The sequence below is a fragment of the Nilaparvata lugens genome, chromosome 3, assembly GCF_014356525.2.
Source record: "Nilaparvata lugens isolate BPH chromosome 3, ASM1435652v1, whole genome shotgun sequence".
In the NCBI taxonomy this organism is placed as follows: domain Eukaryota; kingdom Metazoa; phylum Arthropoda; class Insecta; order Hemiptera; family Delphacidae; genus Nilaparvata; species Nilaparvata lugens.
This window is the reverse complement of record NC_052506.1, coordinates 23,150,848-23,170,763: the sequence shown is the minus strand read 5'-3', so window position 1 is coordinate 23,170,763 and position 19,916 is coordinate 23,150,848. Positions and strand designations below refer to the sequence as shown.

Below are 19,916 nucleotides of genomic sequence, written 5' to 3'. Positions count from 1 at the left end.
TTTTGGATGGGGAGGTTTTTATTATCATAAAATTTCAAGTACATTTGCATTTAACAACATCGCAGATGACACATAATGCGACTATAATACCAATTTGCTTAGTAAGCTATTTGTTGAAATGAAATTTACAATCGGATCTGATAAACTATCCCACTATTATAAATATTCACCACAGAAAGGTCTACGAAGATGTAAATGTGGTTACTTGTACTGGGGGACAACAATGAAAATGGTAACAAAACCTGAGCTACTCGACAGCAAGATTAATTTTAAATTCTGTACAATTCGTAAACAGCTATGTGTCTATTATGAAAGTCAAAAATAACAATTGAACATCACAAAAATAACAAAACGGGTAGAGTGGAATGGTTCAGTATTAAAAATAATGTGAAAATAAAACTGTGATCGAATTAATAATTATGTTCTACATTCACTTGCAATACTGCAGACCAAAATTTCAAGAATTCTTTAACTAGAACTTTTTAATTTTCTATTAATCCCAGCTAAAATTTATGATAAGTTGAAACAAAGCTTCAAAATGTCTACATTGAGAATGACCACAAAATAAAAGTAACAGAAAAATAGGCTCTACTGAAAACTAAGAAAAATTATCATGTAACATGGATATTTTAAGTTATTATCACCAATTTAATGCGTGAGTTGAAACCAAAATATATATATATATATTCAACGGTATAGAAGAACGGGAGAGGATACTGTAGTTTACTTGAAAATAATAATTAATGTAATTATTACGAAACTATAAAAATTCAACAAATGTTGAATAACGGTAAATAGCAAAATTGTTCCAGCTTTGGACTTGAGGGGGAAAGAACATTTACATACAAGAATAGTACCTCGATGGGATAGTAAGAGGTAACTCATATGCTTGTAAAATAAAAATAGTACTCGATTATTGCCAATCCGAAAATTCAATCACAATGTTCTGATTGAAATTACTGTTTTTATTGAAAATAAGTTTTTAGCAATCAGTTGTGGGTTAGAATTTCTACCAATCAGGCTGATAAAAGAATTCACAATGAATAAGAAATGTTTCATCAAGATATAGAGAAACAAATTTGAATAATATGACAAATCAGATTAAATAGTTATTAATAGGATGAAGAAAACCATACTTTATTACTTCAATATCAATGACCAAAAATTGCAGTATTGCAAGTGAACATAAAAACAATAAAAAACTTAAATATTGGTTCATTCCAATGATATCAGTTTAGGTTGAATCTCTTCCTAGGTGGAATCGAAGAGATAAACGTACTATTTTACAAAATAATAAAACTAATAAGAAATAGAAATAAATAATTTTGTCCTAACATTGACTGCATCGAGCAAAATAATTCGAGAATCAATCTCAATTCATTCATGAGAATGCCCTGTTTATTCTACAGGGGAAAAATGATAGAGTGATGGACAAGCATAACCAGCAATGCATTAATTCGTTGTAAAATATATTAACCTAAAGTGAAAATTAGCGATCTACTCACAGATGCACTCAACATAATGTGCATTGATTAAAATTACAAAACGAACTCAAATTGTTTTGTGAATCAGTCAGAGTTCGATTTGCATAAAGAAATTCGAGTAGCAAATATCAAATTTCTACAGGGAAACACAGTTCTGCGCAACAATGGTATGTTACTGAAAAATGATAATTGTTTGCTATAAATTTATTTGATTCATAGTATATTATAAGAGAGAGCAACTGGACTATATATATGATTATTTTGAATATAAAGTTTTAGAGCAAAACATTTGACTACGCTTACAATTTGGCGATAGATATTGAAAGTTAGAATTGCAATGCTCTGCTCTGCACATCAGTTCAACTCACGGTGGAGAATCAATGCAAGTAGCATTCTTCCCCATGAAGCTCCAATAAAACTTTAAAATTTTCCATCTTGCCAGCTATTTGACCAAGAAAAACTTCAAATCTCTTCATTTGCCAGCTATATCGCCGACGGAGCATCATAAATGCAAACTTCGCCATCCGGCCGAGATCTCAACCAAACATGGGAGGTCCACTCCCATGATTTTACATGATCACTCTTCACAATAATGAATATATCTTCTTACCAACGACGTTCACCTGTATATACAGATATCTATATACAAAAGTCGACCTTGACGAAGCAATGGTGAACCATTAGTCTTCAGTCAAATAATGCTGACCTAGCGCCATTCGCATGACTTTACACTTACGTACAAAACATATTCGTACACACGCAAATGTGCATCTTACAATAAATAAATACTTACCAATAACGACATTGCAGATACAAACCCCCACGAATAAAATGTCTACAGATAAAAAAGAAACCGACATTGCAAACACTTGCGACAATAATTACCGTCGTCACCTACATACGGACTACATGTCTCTTACTCATCGTGTCCTCTTCACCCTCTTTTTATATCCTCCTCTTTTCCTCCTTTTGTTGATATTTTTTTGTTACTTTCCAAACGGTCTGCTCACTCCTGACTCCATGCTGTATACCTAGAAAATACTAAACCGGGTAAAACTGTTTCAAATTACTAAGCAGCCAGAAAAACAACATTATTGCAGATTCAGTAACAAATTTACAACTATTATGGTGGGATCACTTCAAATTGTCAGTATTTCTAATGGGTATCATCAACGCTTTCCATTCAATGCTGATAGTTCAAAGAGATTCTCGCTAGATATACAATTACTGTTACACAATTCTGTACGGTACTGTACTACAGCAATTAAAATATGATATGTGTGAAGTAGAATGCCACTTTCATGATAGAAAATTTTGGTGCCAAATGATTTTGAAAATTTGTGTGATTGTCAAAGTTCTAGAGAATAAATTATAGAAAACAAAGTTGACTTGTAACAACACCAAACTATATATAACATTAATAAAACACAATTCATAGTATATTAAAAAAATAAGTGATCAGTTGATTAGTTATTGAAAGGCTAAAGTAGCTGGTCATAATCGACATTGGGTTCTTTCTTGAATCTACTAAGCTCAACATTAAATATGAGTTTCAAGATGGCATTCACTGATAATCTTAGATACAAAAACATTAGAAAAATATATGACATTTAAAACATGTTATATATACATAGAATAAAAGCGAAAATTGCATAATTAATCATTTTAAAAATGAAGAAATTATTCTTCCAAGTAGTGAAATGGAACAGCTATTAATTTACTGAATTGAAAATAGTGTTCATACTTGTACTACTGTAATATTATCTGATGCTCAGATATATTTGAAAGAGAAACTCTACTCTTGACAAGAAAGCAAAATTTAGGCTTTAATGAAATATTACATGCAAGTTTCAACTCAACTTGAATTTCGATAATATAAAAATACTTACATTGTTTTGCCGAATAATTAGCATAGGGTTTTCTGTCACGTATCAACCTTAATACTACTACTGCTATTCTGCAAAAGAAAAAAGAAAATCAAATTAGTAAAATGCAGAATTATTTTTTCAAGGTCACAAGTATCAAAAGTAAGTATTAGTCACATAATTCGACCAGGGGTCAAGACTGAAATCACCCATGAAAAAATACTAAAACAGTGGATAGATAATTACTCATTTTAGTATAATTATTTTATACAGTAAATAATAATTATTGTTGACTATTTTTCAAAAAGTAAAATAATTTCCAAATTATTTCTATCAGAAATGGAATTTAGAAAAGGGTATAGTTGGAGATTGAGAATCTTTGAAAAGGTTTGAATCTCCACAAACCACGGAGTACTAAATTTTTAAAATTTTGCACAAAGAGACACTTCAAACTAATTTTATAATAGCCTTTTCTAAAACGAATGAAGGCAAATACTCATTACTTTTATCCAAACCCTACGTCTTAATGGTTTTGAGGAAAGGCTACAGAAGTAATTCTTCTAAAAAATCATAAAACAAATACATAAAATAGAAATAATAAATGATAAGATTATTACCTCCTGACAACTGTTTAAGTTTGTATCGTGCGACCTTGAATAGTCTTCTGATGAAAAGCCGCTGTTGGAATCTTCACCACAGTGCAATATCACTGAACTATTTGGCGAGTCATCCTCCTGAAAAGCAAACACAACATTCAATCAACTCCAAATAATTCAATAACAATATAATCCAATCGGTAAATAGGTAACTAATTTTGATAAATTGGAATTGATGATTAGATATTGATTGGAGTCATATTAGAAAATATTGTTTATATGTTCAACCAATTTATGTAGATACAGCACAATATTACCGTAGTTTCAAATTGCATTTCATAGTAATATAGTTCAATATATTGTAATCTATTATATAGTTCAATCATGTAAAGTATGAACTGGAGAATTATTCTTCAGTTCATACTTTGCATGATTTATTAAATAGTCATCTACAGTTACTGTATAAGCCCGCATATATTGGAATCTGCATGTATACAGAAAAAAGAATTGAAGAATTTAATTAAATTCTTTAATGAAAATAAAAAATTCAACAGATTTTCTCGAGATCATTTTTTGAATCATAGTATCAATATCATAATTATATTATAAAAGTATCAAATACTAGTTTTAGACGAGTTTAATATTCAGAAATAGCCTACATTCTCAATTTCTGTGACAAGCCGTTAGCTCCATTTCAGAATAGCACTTCATTGGAGTAAACCGTGATGTAGTGGATAGAGTGCTTGAGTAGCAGCCTAGAGATCCCGGTTCAAACCAGCTCATAGCCAAAAGTTTTTGAGCAGGTCCTCCTGTGCTATCGGATGGGCACGTAAAAGTGTTGGTCCCGGCTGAAGTATGACAGTCATAAGGCCCATTGACGACTTAAATTATATATCCAGGCGAGTTGGAACTTCCGTCAGGAATTCCCCACCAATAAAAGCCATACAAATATTATTATTAAAATATCATTGACAAAATATATGTTAGTATTTTCTATTTATTTATGGATCGAGACACGAATTCTACATTTACAAATATAGCAGTCTAGTATTTTCGTTAGAATGATTTTGGTTCGGACATGAATGATTAGCTAGTGAAGTGGACGTCAGGTTGGCTGCACTGTGGACTAGTGCAGAACAGAGCACATATTCAGTGCTCCTCACACCGCTACAATTTCAACCTTTTTCTCGTAACTGAGCCATCCATGTATATAATTATGTAACATATTGTTACATAGAATGCAGGAGTGATCCGTGGTCTAGTCTAGTGGATAGAGTGTTTGCGTAGCAGCATAGAGATCCCGGGGTTCAAACCCTCTCATTACCAGAAGTTTTATAACCAGATCACTCCCGTGTTATCGGATGGGCACGTTAAAGTGTTGGTCCCGGCTGAAGTATGGCAGTCGTAAGGCCCATTAACGGCTTAAATTATATATTCAGGCAGTGGGACCTTCCCACACGGGACACCCCACCAAGAAAAGCCATACGAATCTACTTTTTTACATAGTATGCAATTATTATTATTATTACTGTATAATCATCATCATCATCATCATCATCATTATATTATTAATAATGTGTTTCAATCCAAGTGAATGCCGAGGAGCATCTTCACCGAAGGTACAAAACAGTTTCTCAGTCAATCTTTTCATAAATCAAGTAAATAATCATACCTGAGTTTCAGATTTTCTCGACTTTTTGTTCTCGACAGTGATGGCAGTATCGGAGGGTCTCTTTCTACTGACATTGTTCTCGCTTGGTGACGTCGTGCCGTTGCGGTGCTGTGGCGGAGTCGTGTTACCACTGGTCGAGACCTAAACATTAAATACATATACATGTCATGTTAGCAGAGCAAAAGAGAACAACAAGAAAAAATACTCCACATCATCTAGGAAACCAGAAAAAGACCCTTATCATTGCTATCATTAAGAAAGCATATGCTTCTGCATATTTTATCATACTATAGTATTGACTATAAAAGGATTAATTTTCAATTGATGGAAATAAATGAGAAATTGCATTTGTTGAAATGCGGATTAATGATAAATGATTAATTTTCAATTAATGGGAAACATTGATGGTAATATCTATAAGAAATGCTGGCAGAATGAAGTGAATTTCGTTACAGAGTAGTAGAATCAAGTATCTTGAAATGGCCGTTTAGTCACAACTGAAATTCATTTCCAACACTGTTGACACTCATTATGAATAGCATCAATACTTTTGCCCATTCAAGCAAAGCGAATATCACTATATTCCCTTACGAATGGTGTTAGAAACAACAGTGAACTTGAAATCTATAACTGAATTCAATTATATATGTCCTTAACCCAAATATTATGATAAAATTACATTAATTGTCTGAGTTTTTCTATCAATTTATTAGTTTCCTTCAGTTTTCAAATCTATAAATGTAGTAAATCCAATAGTCATTACTTTCAACACTAGCCATCTTGGCGAAGCATGTTATTTGTTTTCTGAATAAAGAAAAAGGAATAGGTCAACTATTATTGCAGTAATTTATATGTTTTGTTCAACCAAAACAAAATTGATAATTTTTAAAAAAATTGAGTCACTCACCTTTCTCTCTCTTCTGAACAAGTGTGATGGCACATATGCACTCAATTGCTTCCTGTAAAATAAAAAATTATGTATAAACTTTGAATAATAACTTTAAAAAACCAAACAATACACTACAGAATTATCATTACAAACTTCAATAATTTATTCAAATCAAATTCAATCGAATAATAAATAACAAAATTGAAATTAAATTTTTAAACTTGAAGTTATCTTTTAAAAACTGAGTTGATACTAGAATTCTGAAATAATTAACACTGTTTTTGTCCTACTGTATTTAAACATAAATCTTCCAAGGTGGACTACAAATTGAATATTTATGTTACAAATATCTTTATTATGGCATAAAACGATAAAACTCACCTTCTAACGTGCCTTGCCTCGATTTTCATTCCATCTTTGAGCATTTTTATCTGTATCGCTTGCCTATGGACTAACAAAATAAAAACAACAATATATTAGAACTGTTCTAATTCAACATGAATAATATTAGTCATAAATTTGGTAATTGGGATATTATAATGAACAGTGAGATGGTAAAATTAGATATTTCACAAACGATAAGTAGTCCAGTCGCTATATACATTGGTGCATGCAATTTATATTATAGAAAACTGGAAAATGAGCCGAAAATACGAGGTTTTTGGGCCACCCTATATCTAGCACAAGGGAATTTTGCATGAAGAAATTGGTTCTGGACTTCTCTTAAGTACCCAAATAAAATATTGAAAAATCAGAACTACAATATAAATTGCAAGCAAACCCCCTTTTTTATGTCTATATTGACTGGACTAAAGACCGCTATTCTAGAATCGATTACCATTTAGAAAAGCATAACCATTCTAGCATAAGAAATTATCCCTTGGTATAGGGCGGTTATGTTCCAAATTCACTGTTAACTCAAGCCGACAGTAAGAAAGTAGTTCTTTTTCGTGAAGTTATGTGAGTTCTAACACTCTCAACCGGCCTAAACAGTAATAACAGACAGCAGTCGACAGTAAACGGCTCGAGTTGACAAAAATCGGCTTGAAATTTGAAGCTTATACGACCTATAACATGGGATATCTTCTTATGTTATCTGTTCTATTACACTTTTGTTCAATGGTTGTTTTCACATGATAACTTTTGTTCAATGGGTTTTTACATGACTTTTGCCACCACTTCCATAAAATAAACACAAACATAGGAACTGACAATTCTTGACATACAGCTAGAATATATCTGCAGACCGTTAATTGAAGAAGGTATGGATCTATTTAATGCAGAAGCTTGCAGTATAACATGTACAGCCTGAGTTAAGTCGTCAGGGTAAGTAAATCTATGTTTAACATGTACAGTATTACCATATTGTCAGGTATTTACAGGCAATTAAATAATGGCAGTATTCCTTCCATCTAACCAATCCTTCCAAGATGTCATGTCAAGTTACAAAATTGTTAAGAACAATACCTGAAAGGTTTTACCCCACTTATTTACTTCAATTATAGAAAGTGAAAGACTGTGTTAAAATTATGATAAATATTGTCCATAGAGTAGCATGCTCTCACTAAAATTACCATATTTTAAAATCTTCTAAGTTGAAAAGTTGAAAATAGAAATACAATTAGAAATTTAGAATTAAAACGTTTATAATTTGATGAGTGATGTAAACTGTCTATAGTGAGGTACACGTTATAATGGTAGTGTTTGATTAGCAATGGTATTGCTATCCTTCTCTATCATTCAACAAAGCAGATAGCACTATCTCTTTCTCGCTTTGCTCTGTTGCCAGATCATCTTTTAACAATGTAGAATTAATAATTAATTAACAAAATATTTCATTTTAATTATGAAATTATTGAAAAAAATGAACCATTCATACACCTGTATCAGCTACCGTCTATATAAAGGCATTGACAAGACAGAAGATCGGCAACGGTTTTCTCCTATCTTTCTCCATTGTCATTATAGCGGGGACCTCACTATAGATTAAAATTTCTGGAAAGCAGAAACTCAACACAACTGATATATTTAATCGAAATTCGGAAGATAAAAGGCCCGGTTGCACTCTGAAGCCGGTTACATTTCAAAAGCCTCCTTTAATTGCTTCTCGAAACTAATCACGATTAAAATTGTTTTGTGCAACAGGCAAAAACAGCTCATGGTTTGCAAATTGTCGATCTAATTAATGATTGAATTATAGTTGAGCACACAAACCTGAATTGGTGAAGGACTGTATGTCGTAGGTGAGGTCGATGTTTAGACTCTTGGACTCCTGGAAGATGAGGCCAATGAACCACATGGAGCAGCAGGGTGGCTGTGGGGCGGGGGGAGCAGCGGGGTCGGTTGGCAGTGGCTGCGGCGGGGGCGGGGGGCCGTTGAAGCATTCGGGGTTGACGTGAGCGAGCACTATGTAGGGGTTGCGCTCCAGTGTGCCAATCAGGTGGCGCACCTTCGACTCGATGAGGCCGCACCACTCCAGCTGGTCTTCGGCTGTGTTCGAGCTGGCTAGCAGCACGATAAAGTGCCTAAAACAACAACAAATCCATCACATCACATTTATGAAAGCATACAAGCAAACAGGACTTCTCTCATCAACATTCCCTCCATAACACAATAATTACAATATTACATGATTTTTACATTATGTAAGTATTCTTACATCAAGTAAGAATACAAAAAATATTGCTTCCAAAACACAGTAATTACAATGTTACATGATAAATAATGTAAGAATACAAAAAAGTAAGAAGTTACTGGAAATATCTGAGGTTGTTCAATTTTTGTAGTTTTCATAGGTGTCCATGAGTTGAGATTTTCAAAAGATATTTTTATACATACAAGATAAATAAATTTGTATAGTGCCTGCAAAAACAAAATAGCGAATAACAAACGATCTGAAATTGGAACCACCGATTTATTAAAAAAAAATTGTCGCAAGGTTTCAATCAAATATTCAATATAATGGGATATTCAATATAATGGGATATTCAATGTGGTATCACATCACCTTCAAAACAAAGAGAATATTTTATAACTCATAAACTATTTTGTGGACCATGTTACAATTTATCAAAAAAATTTAACAGACGAACAGTTTAAGCTTACTCCTATGCGCTCTCTCATCATAATAATTATTATACGATTTGTGATTGTATTATTAAAATAGATTAAATAAAATATACGAATACTGAGTTGCTCCAACGTGGACAAACTTTCTTAAATAATTGTTCATAAACAATCTTGAATCATACTTTTCACGAATTTGCTGAGAATAAGTAATTTTTAGATAGTAAGAAGGTGGAGGAAAAAACAATTCGCTGAATGGTGTGGTGTGCTGGAAAGAAAAAGGATGAAAAAATATCTTGCCAACAATGGTTTTCCTTATAATAGCTGATTTAGTGACGTCAGTGCAATTTATTTTGTGAAGTAAATTAGAATTTATTGTCAATTTGTGAAAATAGACTTGAATTTGATTGTTAATGTAAAGTTCTTTGTCAATTTGTGGAATTAAACTAGAATTTTATTTTTACTTTATGAGAATAAATTAGAATTTCATACTAAAATTGTGAAAATAGATTTGAATTTGAATTTATTTGTCAATTTGTGTAAAGAAAGTAGAGTTTCGTTCTCAACTTGTGGAAATAAATTCGAGTCTAAATTCCCTCGCTAATTTGTGAAAATAAATTAGAATTCTATCGTAAATTTATGGAAATAAATTAGAATTCGCTGACAGTTCTCTCACCTGTACTTGATGAAGAAATTGGGCGCCTCAAACAGTTTGGCCCAGGGACACCGTCCGGTGACTATGTCATCGGTGACACTGAGGCCCTGCTTGAACGCCTCCACCATAATGGTGCGCGTCGACACCGACACATTGAAGGTGCTGTTCTGCTGCGGATAGGCGGGCGTGATGATCGGCATCAGATGGAAGCGGTCCGAAATGGTGACGCGCGGGTCCCACACGGCGAAACCAAGGTTGACGTTCTCGGGCTGCTTGAGGAGCACGGGCTGCGGCCACTTCCACTGGTAGAACACCAGGAAGAACTTGTGCACCAGGGTGGCAGCCACTGCGTTTGGGTACAGCTGGCAGGTGCGCGCCACCAGCATCGCCCACGACACGCCACCCAGGTAGCCCAGCACGTTGCTGTAGATACCGTGCTCTAAACAACAAATTCACACCAGTTAAGCATTGCAATCGATACGATTCCATAAATATTTACATTTCTATAAATATTTTTATCGGTATGAATAACTATATCTAAAAATCACAAAATGTTCCTGATTTGTCAATAATTATAATCTAATAAAGGAAAGAATTGGCTTATAAATAAAAATATAAATCTGAGTACCCTTTTTAAATTATTTCGTCAAGAAATGTTTCGGGTACTAATGCTATTTTCAAGTCATTTTCGGCATTAGTAGCCGAAACATGTTGTGACGAAATAATTTAAAAAGGGTACTCAGATTTATATTCAAAAGTACTGCAGCCCTAAATAAAAAAGTCAAGAATTGGCTTATACACGTACGGGATAGGAGATTCATGAATGACGCATCATCTGAACTACTGGATAATTAACTTGACATTTTGCATACACATTCTTAATTTACCGAGGATGGTTATAGGTTTTTTTCAATTCTTCAAGATTTCAGCAGGCCAAGTTTTCAGTTTTTAACCAGACTCTTGCGGAGCACAGTTTACCTACTAGTTCTTAATAATGTAAGCCCTCCAGAAAAACAAGCTTGAGCTCTAGGAGGGAGTTCAATTTTTATCTACATTTGATCGCATATTCAACTATCCAAGAAGCTTAATTTCAATTCCTAATGCAATAAGGTGGGGGTTGATTGTTCATTCATTTAAAATTGAAGGTGTGTACAGATATGAATGGGAACCATCATATTACTGTTAATTTGTTATAAACATTGATTCACGTTATAAGCTTACTTTAAATCAAAATTTTTGCAATTTCTTCACTCAAAATAACTCATTTTCACATGTTTATTATGAGTGTGATTAGTAGAAGTTACTAAGTCATATTTGCAATACTGTGAAGAAAATGGGTTCCACTATACCGGTAACAAGGAATAACAGGTTATAAGAAGTAAACTATAACCAAGTTAAATATAGCACAAATATGCCTTATTAACAGAGCTAAACGCTTTTTGGGTGCAAATTTCAAACAGAAATCCTAAACTTTCCCCTTTTTACAATCTAAAGTACTTTTAGACGTTTGTAATGGTAAATATTATTTTGAAATTTTCTGTGAAAATTGAAAGTTTAAATTTCAACTCAAAATTGTTTTGCAAATCAGTTTTTATAATGCAAATATGTGTAACGCTGGTTCACCTCCAAATGGTGTACATTGGTCAACGCTAAATGGACTAGCAAATAATGGCGGAAAGACAAACTTGTTCTCCTGACCAAACACATCGCAGAGAAATTGGAAATAATTTTATACAGTGTAGATAGATGAGAGCATTTGAGACTTATGAGCTTTATATGTGTTGTGTATCTCAGTATCTGTCATAAGCTGAATAATAATACAAATTTCCATCGCTTTCCTCGTAAGCAGTAAGGAGTAATAAAATGATTCAACTTACTTTTCGCCCACAGCTTGATGGTTCTTAATGCCAAACGAAAGTTTTCAATATTAGGAACTAATCGGAGAATCTCATCAGTCACTCGGCAACCGTTCAAACTTCGCACACATTTCGGATCCAAGTTCTTCAACAACATATCATCTTTCAAATCCTGAAAATAACATTCCAACAATATTTATTGAGTACAATCATTTCATCACGTACTAAAAACTGCAATTTCTAAAGCACAGTTTTAGTTAGATTCAGATGAAGTAGAATACATAATGAAATAGAAAACAAACAGATAAGAAAAACAAATTTTCAAACTTCTTAGAAAACGCACACTGTACGAATAAATGTGTTCATACAGATAATGTGAACAGATTGAATAAAAGACAAATAATAATTTAGTTCATGTAAATGAGCACTTCATCAAATTGAACAAAGAGTTTTTTTAAACTAATATCATGTAACATTGAACAATGAATTGCTTATCAATCCTATTCAAACATGACTTGTTTTACAGTTGAATATCAGAGTTATGAAAAAATAGAATTTCAGAAAATAGAATGTCTGCATAATTTGGTATAAAACTAGTAGTATATCTGAACTCAAGTCGAATGTTGAATCAATAACTTACCATAGAGTCTGGTATTTCTTTTAGAGCTAATCTCGCAAACAACATATCAATTTCAATTCCATCGAAGTTCATTTTGATAACAGGTACAAAAGCTTCTTCCACCGCCTGAAAATGTCAACAAAATCGTTTTTTAGAATATGATTAGTCAATTGAATCAAAATAAAGTTAACACATTCTAATAAATTAAGGAATGCCAAGTGAAAGACGATGAAAAACGTTAATCGTTCATGGAAAAAAGTTGAAATAATTAAGTTGACTATTACCATAGAATAATAAAAACATGTATAAATCAATTTTTAATCAGGCTTTTTCAAGGTTTCACTTCATAATGATTTCTCTGACTCATCTCTCAGAGTCTATTAGCCTATACCAATACTGTAAATATGACATGAAATCAAATCAAATCAACAAGAAGTGTTTGAAATTAGAGATAGCTCAATAATACTTATCATAAATCTGAAACGTATCGGAATCAATATTATGCAACAATCAGTCATACACTAACATCAATATAACGAGGCATTTGTGAGACTGAAATAGCACGTGCTTAGAAGAGCCTTCTAATCAACTATTCTTCAAATAATAATCATAAAATAAGAAAACGCACAGCTTTATTAATGAGTAGTATTTCTCATGGCTATCAACTGATAATTCAATCGAATTTCAAGCAATTCGAGACATGTTTCAAACAAATGGAGCACTGGAGCATTATAATTTTGAATCAGAGTATTCTTCTATGCACTTGATTTTCTAATATTCAATAAGCCTACTGCATTATTTTTACTCTATTAAAAAATTAGAGCTAAAGCACTATCATACCTTATCATTCTTTATTCTACTACCTTGTCCCTTCGTGGTCAAGTGGTCAAGTGGACATGACTGTCCAAATTTCACAACGTCATCACAATGAAAAATCATTATATTCTATTCCATCCCTTTCTCCTCCACTTATATATTTTTTTCTAGCCTCCTCTTTGAATTGTTTGTATACTATCTACTCAATTTTAGTTGTTGATTATTGTATGTTATGTTATGTTGTTATAGTATGTTATCCGTTATTTACTTGATTTTAGTCAGTTGATTGTTGTAGCCTAGTTTATTTTGTTTGGCAGTTTAAACCTGCGTACCTTTTTCCTTGCAAATATGTTGTTCTTTCATACACTAATGTTTGAGTTTATTAATTTTATTTATTTGATATGATAATTGTTTCAAGACTCAAGCTTATTGAAACAAGTTGAATAATAAGCTGTTATCAGTTTTTTCTTCCAAATAACGACACTAACGGTACTAAGGCCACTAACGGCATGATAAACATGTGCGTATATGCTCATGTTATGTCATCAGCGAGAGGTTTCTAACATAAAAAAACAAGAAAATAAACCACTGGAAAATTACAAATTATAACGATAGAAGAATAATTTAACCTCAAATAGAGCAGCGAAGAAGAAATAAACAACAAAACATCAGACATACAAAAAACCTAACCTCAAAAAATGTTGCTCGAAGCCTTTCGCTGTGATGCCGAAAAAATGAATGACGTCATGTGTATCATGCATGTTCTTCAAGTGGCCAGCCTTAGAGGGTGATTTATTTTTGTAACGTTATTATTTTTAATTTTCCAGTGGTTTATTTATTGTTATTGGTTGTTAATTTCATGTTCGAAGCTACTGTCAAAAACCTGTTTTCTGTTCGAAGCCTCTCGCTGATGGCACAACATGCAGAATGAACATGTGTGTACACACACATGTTCATCACACTTGTCGTTAGTGCCCAGCCTCACGTTGGTCAAGGCCAGACCATATTCATTCATTCACTAAACTGTCAAATTGAATAATAAATGTTGTATCTGATCATTCTACTGATGTGGTAATAAAATTAGATTGAGTTTGCAAACTGACCCTGAGATCGGTGACCTCCGGATGTTGTTTGAGTTTGTCGAAGAATGTGGTGAAGTAGTCGGCGCGGTTGATGTGGCGGGGGGCGACGCAGAGGGCGTCAATGTCGGCGCCCTTGTGGTGGACGCCCAGCCGGTAGGAGCCGAACGTGTAGATCTTGCCTCCCACCTGCTCGGCCACGTTCTCCGGCATGTTGCGCGAGATGCTCACCTCCTTGATCCACTCCTTCACCAGGCAGTTCAGCTTGCTCAGGATCTCCATTCTGGAAACACAGCACAAAATTATAACTCACACTAGACACAGAAAAAATATAATCAACGTACTCATGAATACTATAAAATAGCACTGTCCTTGGGATTGGCCTGGTCCATGACTGTCGCTCTCGCCCAGTCATATCTCTCTCATATACCATGAGAGGCTATCTCATGGTATACGGCGTTTATGTTGCAAATTTCACTATTAACTCAACCCGATAGTCCAAGTAGTTATTTTTCCTGGAGCTATGTGAGTGAGGCTGTCAGCCTCTCATACTGTGCCTTTTTCTTACCCTCTCACCCGGCAGTAATAGTAACAGTAATAGTCGACAGTAGTCGGCTTGAGTTAACAAAAAAATCGGCTTGAAATTTAGAACATGAACGACCATGGGACATCTCATAACTATATGCTATGATTCCTCTATGATTATGATTTGTAGTATTACATTGATGAATGAATGAAACGTACCTATGATTGAGCTCCTCCTCAGACTCGGAGACATTGTAAGGCTTGAGTGCCTCCTGCAGTTCGGTGGTGCGCTGGATGTCAATCGGTTTCGGCCCGGCCGTACTAATCGCTGACGTCATGCCCAGGGTGGTTCGCCCTCCATCCCCCACCGCTACACCCCCCTTCAGCCCAATGCTCGCCGACTGCACGGTGCTCTGCGTCTGCGTGTGGTGTGTAGTGTTCCACATCCTAACACACAACATTCTTCTATTAACCTTATTATTAACCTCAACAGCCATTTATTAACCATCTATTACCGTTAACATCACAATAAGAGTGAGTGCATACAAAGGGCGGTCTTAGAAGGATATACATATACATTTATATCTGGTTTATTTGTTTCTAACATACAAAAACCCAATAATAACAGTTTTACCAAAATATTAACCTCAAGAATTCAATTTAATTAACAATTAGTTTCAAATTTCAACATGCAATGAAATATTATGAATCAGCATACATTATAACCAGAGTTTGTACGATGTACGATACCGGTGCTTCGGCACGATCCACGAAAGACGATATGAAGAAACATATGTTTCTCAATTCATGTTATTCTTGATAATAAAAGTGATTTATAGTGAGGTCCACGTTATAATGGCATTAGGTCTAGATAAAGATAGGATAAAAGCATTACCGATTCTCTGCCTTGTCAACGCCTTCTATAGAGAATAGCTGATAGCGGTATATCTGATGTTAAATCAACTGTTCATTCTTGTTTAAAATAATCAACTTATATTATTGTATTCGCCAAAAAAAATATTTTTTCAAAAATCGAATAATAAATTTTCATAATTGAAATTTTTAAAAATAATTTAGCCTATTATATTTCTACATTGGAAACATTGCGGAGCTAGAAAAGGATAACACAATATGCTTTCTCGAATGATAGAAAGACAAGAATAGCAACACCAATGTTAATAAATTACTCCCATTATAACGTGGACCTCACTATAGGGCCGCTGGAACGCCTGACCGCTCTTTGTGTACACACAAACACAAAATATGTCAGATTTAGGAAATAAGGATTCTAACTAAAACCAAAATGAGAAACAGTTGATAAGGCATAATAAGATAAGCTGACTTGAAAAAGACTTGGCCCCATTTTTCGTACGTCTATTAAATTTAACCGCAATTGAGTGTTGTTGCGGTTCCCTCAAAATCATGAGAACGTGCCTTTTGGATCGTTAATAAACATTATAATTAACAAGAATTTAGTTTCAATAAGTAATTTAGTAGGTTAACAGAGAAAGGTTTAAAATAATACAAAAGACGAAAAAATACCTTGCTTGATTCTTCGTGTTTGTTCCTCAACTGCATGACAAGTAAAACCTCAATTTTGAAACTCCTCGATCATTAATTTAACAAAAGACATTTCTGAAAAAAATTATGTGAATTAGTGAATTTCAACTAATATGATCAATAACTAACTTAAAATGTAAGAAACAATATGAATAAAAAACCGGCTTGTTACAAAAAAGTGATATTTGACTTGAAACTCACATAATAATCATGAATCATCAATGATGACTCATGTTGTAAATATCTTTCAAATATCACAATATTTTGTTGGTTTCTAATGGAATCTTTATAGTTAGGGCTCAATATACATTACTTCTTATATCCAATAAATTGAATTCATTTAACACTATTTGTCATTAGACTGTCACACTATTTTTAATTATAGACAACCAATAACTAATACTTCAAATTAGAGGCATATATGGTTTTTAGTATTAGCCGATATATTAACTATAATATATCTTGACAAAGAGGGTAAAAACACGTTTAAATATTATAGGTACTAATTTTAGTAATATTATGAATTTGGTTGCATGTATAAAATATGATTCACATTGTAGCATAAAAGTAGTCCTATATAAATATATTCTTTAATTCAGTAATTAATTAAATCAGTCTTCAATTAAAAATAGGTTAATAATCTTCAATTCTTTTACAGTTTTACTCAACTCAAACAGGAAGTTACTGAATAGGTAAGTAGGCATAATTATATTAAACAAAGGAAATGGTAGGCCTTTAAACAAATGCTCACGTTCATGAATAAGCATTACTATTTTAAGAAACCAATATTGAATTTAATAATCAAAAATAGATTATAGTACATTAACTAGTAGATTAAGCTAAATTGAAAAAATATTGCCAATATTCTAACCTCAATACTTTCCAAACAAGCTCATAGACAATGACCACACTGTCAAGACAAACTTTCCACGTTTAATTCTTTAAAACTCCAAACATGAGATTCAAGTCTAAATAGATAATGTTTACAATGAATAAAAATGAAAACTGTACATCAATTTTAAATAGCATAAGAGAGAACCACTTCCACATCAGATGAATGGCACAAAAGGAAAGTTACATAGCGGTACACAATAGAAACCTCGTGTTTCAATAAACCCGTGCAAAATAAGATTAAAACAATTATAAAGTTGCTTTTTCTAATGTTATTAGCACACACAATTTAAATAATAAAGCAATATTCTTTTTATGAATCTGATACGAAATGGTGTTACATACAAACAAACTTGTGAAAAGTTGCTATCATCTTACCTGCGTTTCAAATGATTTAATATTGTTATAATTTGTCTGTTACACTTAATGAATAGATAAATAATTTAGAATAATTTGTAATTTAATTTTAAGTGCAAATGAACAAAATTTTATACAAAACGCCTATACTATGTACTTGCACTGAACTGTGGTGTGATGTAAATGTATATGACAACAATATGGCGTTACTTGATTCTATTAAACAGTGCTGCCAACATACTTGATTTCACTCATAATGACGACAAATTCCTGAATAGAATTTCAATCTTTTTACGATTTATTGTTCATTTTGCCAAAATACATATTTGAATGTATTATTTTGTATTTTTTTACAATGAGAAAATTAAATATCAATAATTATTATTCATTAGTTTCTTAGATTTTTTTGGCAAAACTGCCTTGTTCTTGAGGTACCAAAATTCAAATACATCAGTAACATTTGAATGAAAAATTATATATTTTTTTAATTTAGTATATTATACAAATAAACTGATCATATCTGAAATTTTTCAATGCATTCACTATAAATTGAAATGAATACAAAAATAAAGTGTAGCTAAGAGTAGTAATGTTTGGTTTTTAATATTAAATTTAACCGTACCTGTAATTAAAGACGTTTTCCGCTTCTTTAATTAATTAAATTTATAGAAGATATCACCATCCCAATCAACTGTTAAATTTAGTACCTACTGTACCTTCCTCAAGTATTTTCCTTTACCAAAAACTCATGGAAGATCTAAATTAAATGTTTATGCAGCAATGCTACAGTAATCTTTTTTTCAATATAGTGAGAAGGGTAATGAATTTTGAAATATGGCTAATTTTAAAAACAATTAATTATGTATTTCAAATTATATTGGAAATATTTATAAATGCAGTTCCTGTGGAAAACGTATTCCTCTCATATCCTCGCAGTTGTATTCATAATTGAAATGGAATCACTAATATATTACACACGAATATGGGTAGAAAAATAGATTGGAAATTCCATTAGGCTACAAGATAGACGTCGTGTGTGGCTTGGAGATCCCTGCCCTGGCCATAACGGGAAGTTATTGTTATATTGTGCAATCTATGCGACAACGTGGGAAAGCATGCTTTTAAAAGCTGGTTTCTCACATATCAGTAATCAATAGAATTTATAATTTCTATGAGTTCTGATTGGTTTATTCTTACTCAGCCCAGCCGAGCGGAAACGAATAGTCAGAGTCCCGTTAGAACTTATAGAAACTATATTTGCACTTTCACTGTACCGGACACATTCAGTATAGCTCTATTAGTCTCAGTCAACTATATTATTGGCTGTTGATTCATTGTTCATCACAAGTTAATTCCATCAACTTGACTCGTTGATTCATTGTTTGGTATTGTCCTACAAATATACCGTAGGTATTTAATTAAAATGAAATGGAATTAAATATAAATTACAAATCACAGATACAACTCACAAATACTGATTAAAAAAATACATATACAACAAAACATACAAACTCAATACTTAAAAAATCCGTCCAGTAATTTAATTAAAGTACCGGTAATTCAGATCTCAGAACATGCAGTACACTAATCGTGTTGTCCTGTAGTACATTGTTTTTATTTATGAGTTCATATGCTTAAATATATTTAACGAAATATGCTATCTTTATTCATCCAAAATAAATGAGCATTGATTCTATTCTTACATCTTTTCCTTAAACTTCACACCATGAACGAGAATAACGCATTACATTTGTCGATTCGGATATATATAAGACTTTTGAATTATGTACCGTACTAACAAGGGCTACTTTTAGTAATAAAAATCGTACCCTTTTTTTGAAAAACACTCTTTACTTCTTTTAATTAATTTTTCAACAATTAAAATAATTGAATAATTAAAACAACAAAATAAGTTTGTTGTTTAAAAAAAAGGAAAAAGTTTTTTTCAAAAAAGGGTACTATTTTCATTCTATTTTATTTTTAGAC

General features: G+C 32.6%; 1 protein-coding gene across 3 annotated transcripts; it reads right to left on the bottom strand.

Annotated features, from left to right (window-relative positions):
* On the bottom strand, nt 1-18,138 carry LOC111043904 (poly(A) polymerase type 3). 3 transcript variants are annotated; one of them, XM_039423331.1, is made up of 14 exons: nt 17,952-18,138; nt 16,665-16,757; nt 15,342-15,569; nt 14,622-14,880; nt 12,724-12,828; nt 12,105-12,255; nt 10,249-10,666; nt 8,721-9,031; nt 6,888-6,957; nt 6,525-6,576; nt 5,618-5,758; nt 3,967-4,083; nt 3,374-3,441; nt 1-2,540 (listed from the first exon to the last, which is right to left on the bottom strand). In XM_039423331.1, the coding sequence occupies exons 3-13, from the start codon at nt 15,566-15,568 to the stop codon at nt 3,409-3,411; spliced, it is 1,884 nt and encodes a 627-aa protein (XP_039279265.1). In that variant the 5' UTR covers nt 15,569; nt 16,665-16,757; nt 17,952-18,138; the 3' UTR covers nt 1-2,540; nt 3,374-3,408. The 3 variants fall into 3 exon arrangements, with proteins under 3 accessions (XP_039279265.1, XP_039279264.1, XP_039279263.1); XM_039423330.1 differs by having other exon boundaries at nt 1-2,525; XM_039423329.1 differs by having other exon boundaries at nt 1-2,515.
* Nucleotides 18,139-19,916: the final 1,778 nt, after the last annotated feature.

Coding starts and splice junctions, on each gene's coding strand:
- LOC111043904 (XM_039423331.1), bottom strand. CDS start 15,568: ATGTGGAACACTACACACCACACGCAGACGCAGAGCACCGTGCAGTCG. Junction 12,829..14,621: donor CGGAGGTCACCGATCTCAGG/GTCAGTTTGCAA, acceptor TGACATTTTCAG/GCGGTGGAAGAAGCTTTTGT. Junction 10,667..12,104: donor CATCAAGCTGTGGGCGAAAA/GTAAGTTGAATC, acceptor TTTGTTGTTTAG/AGCACGGTATCTACAGCAAC.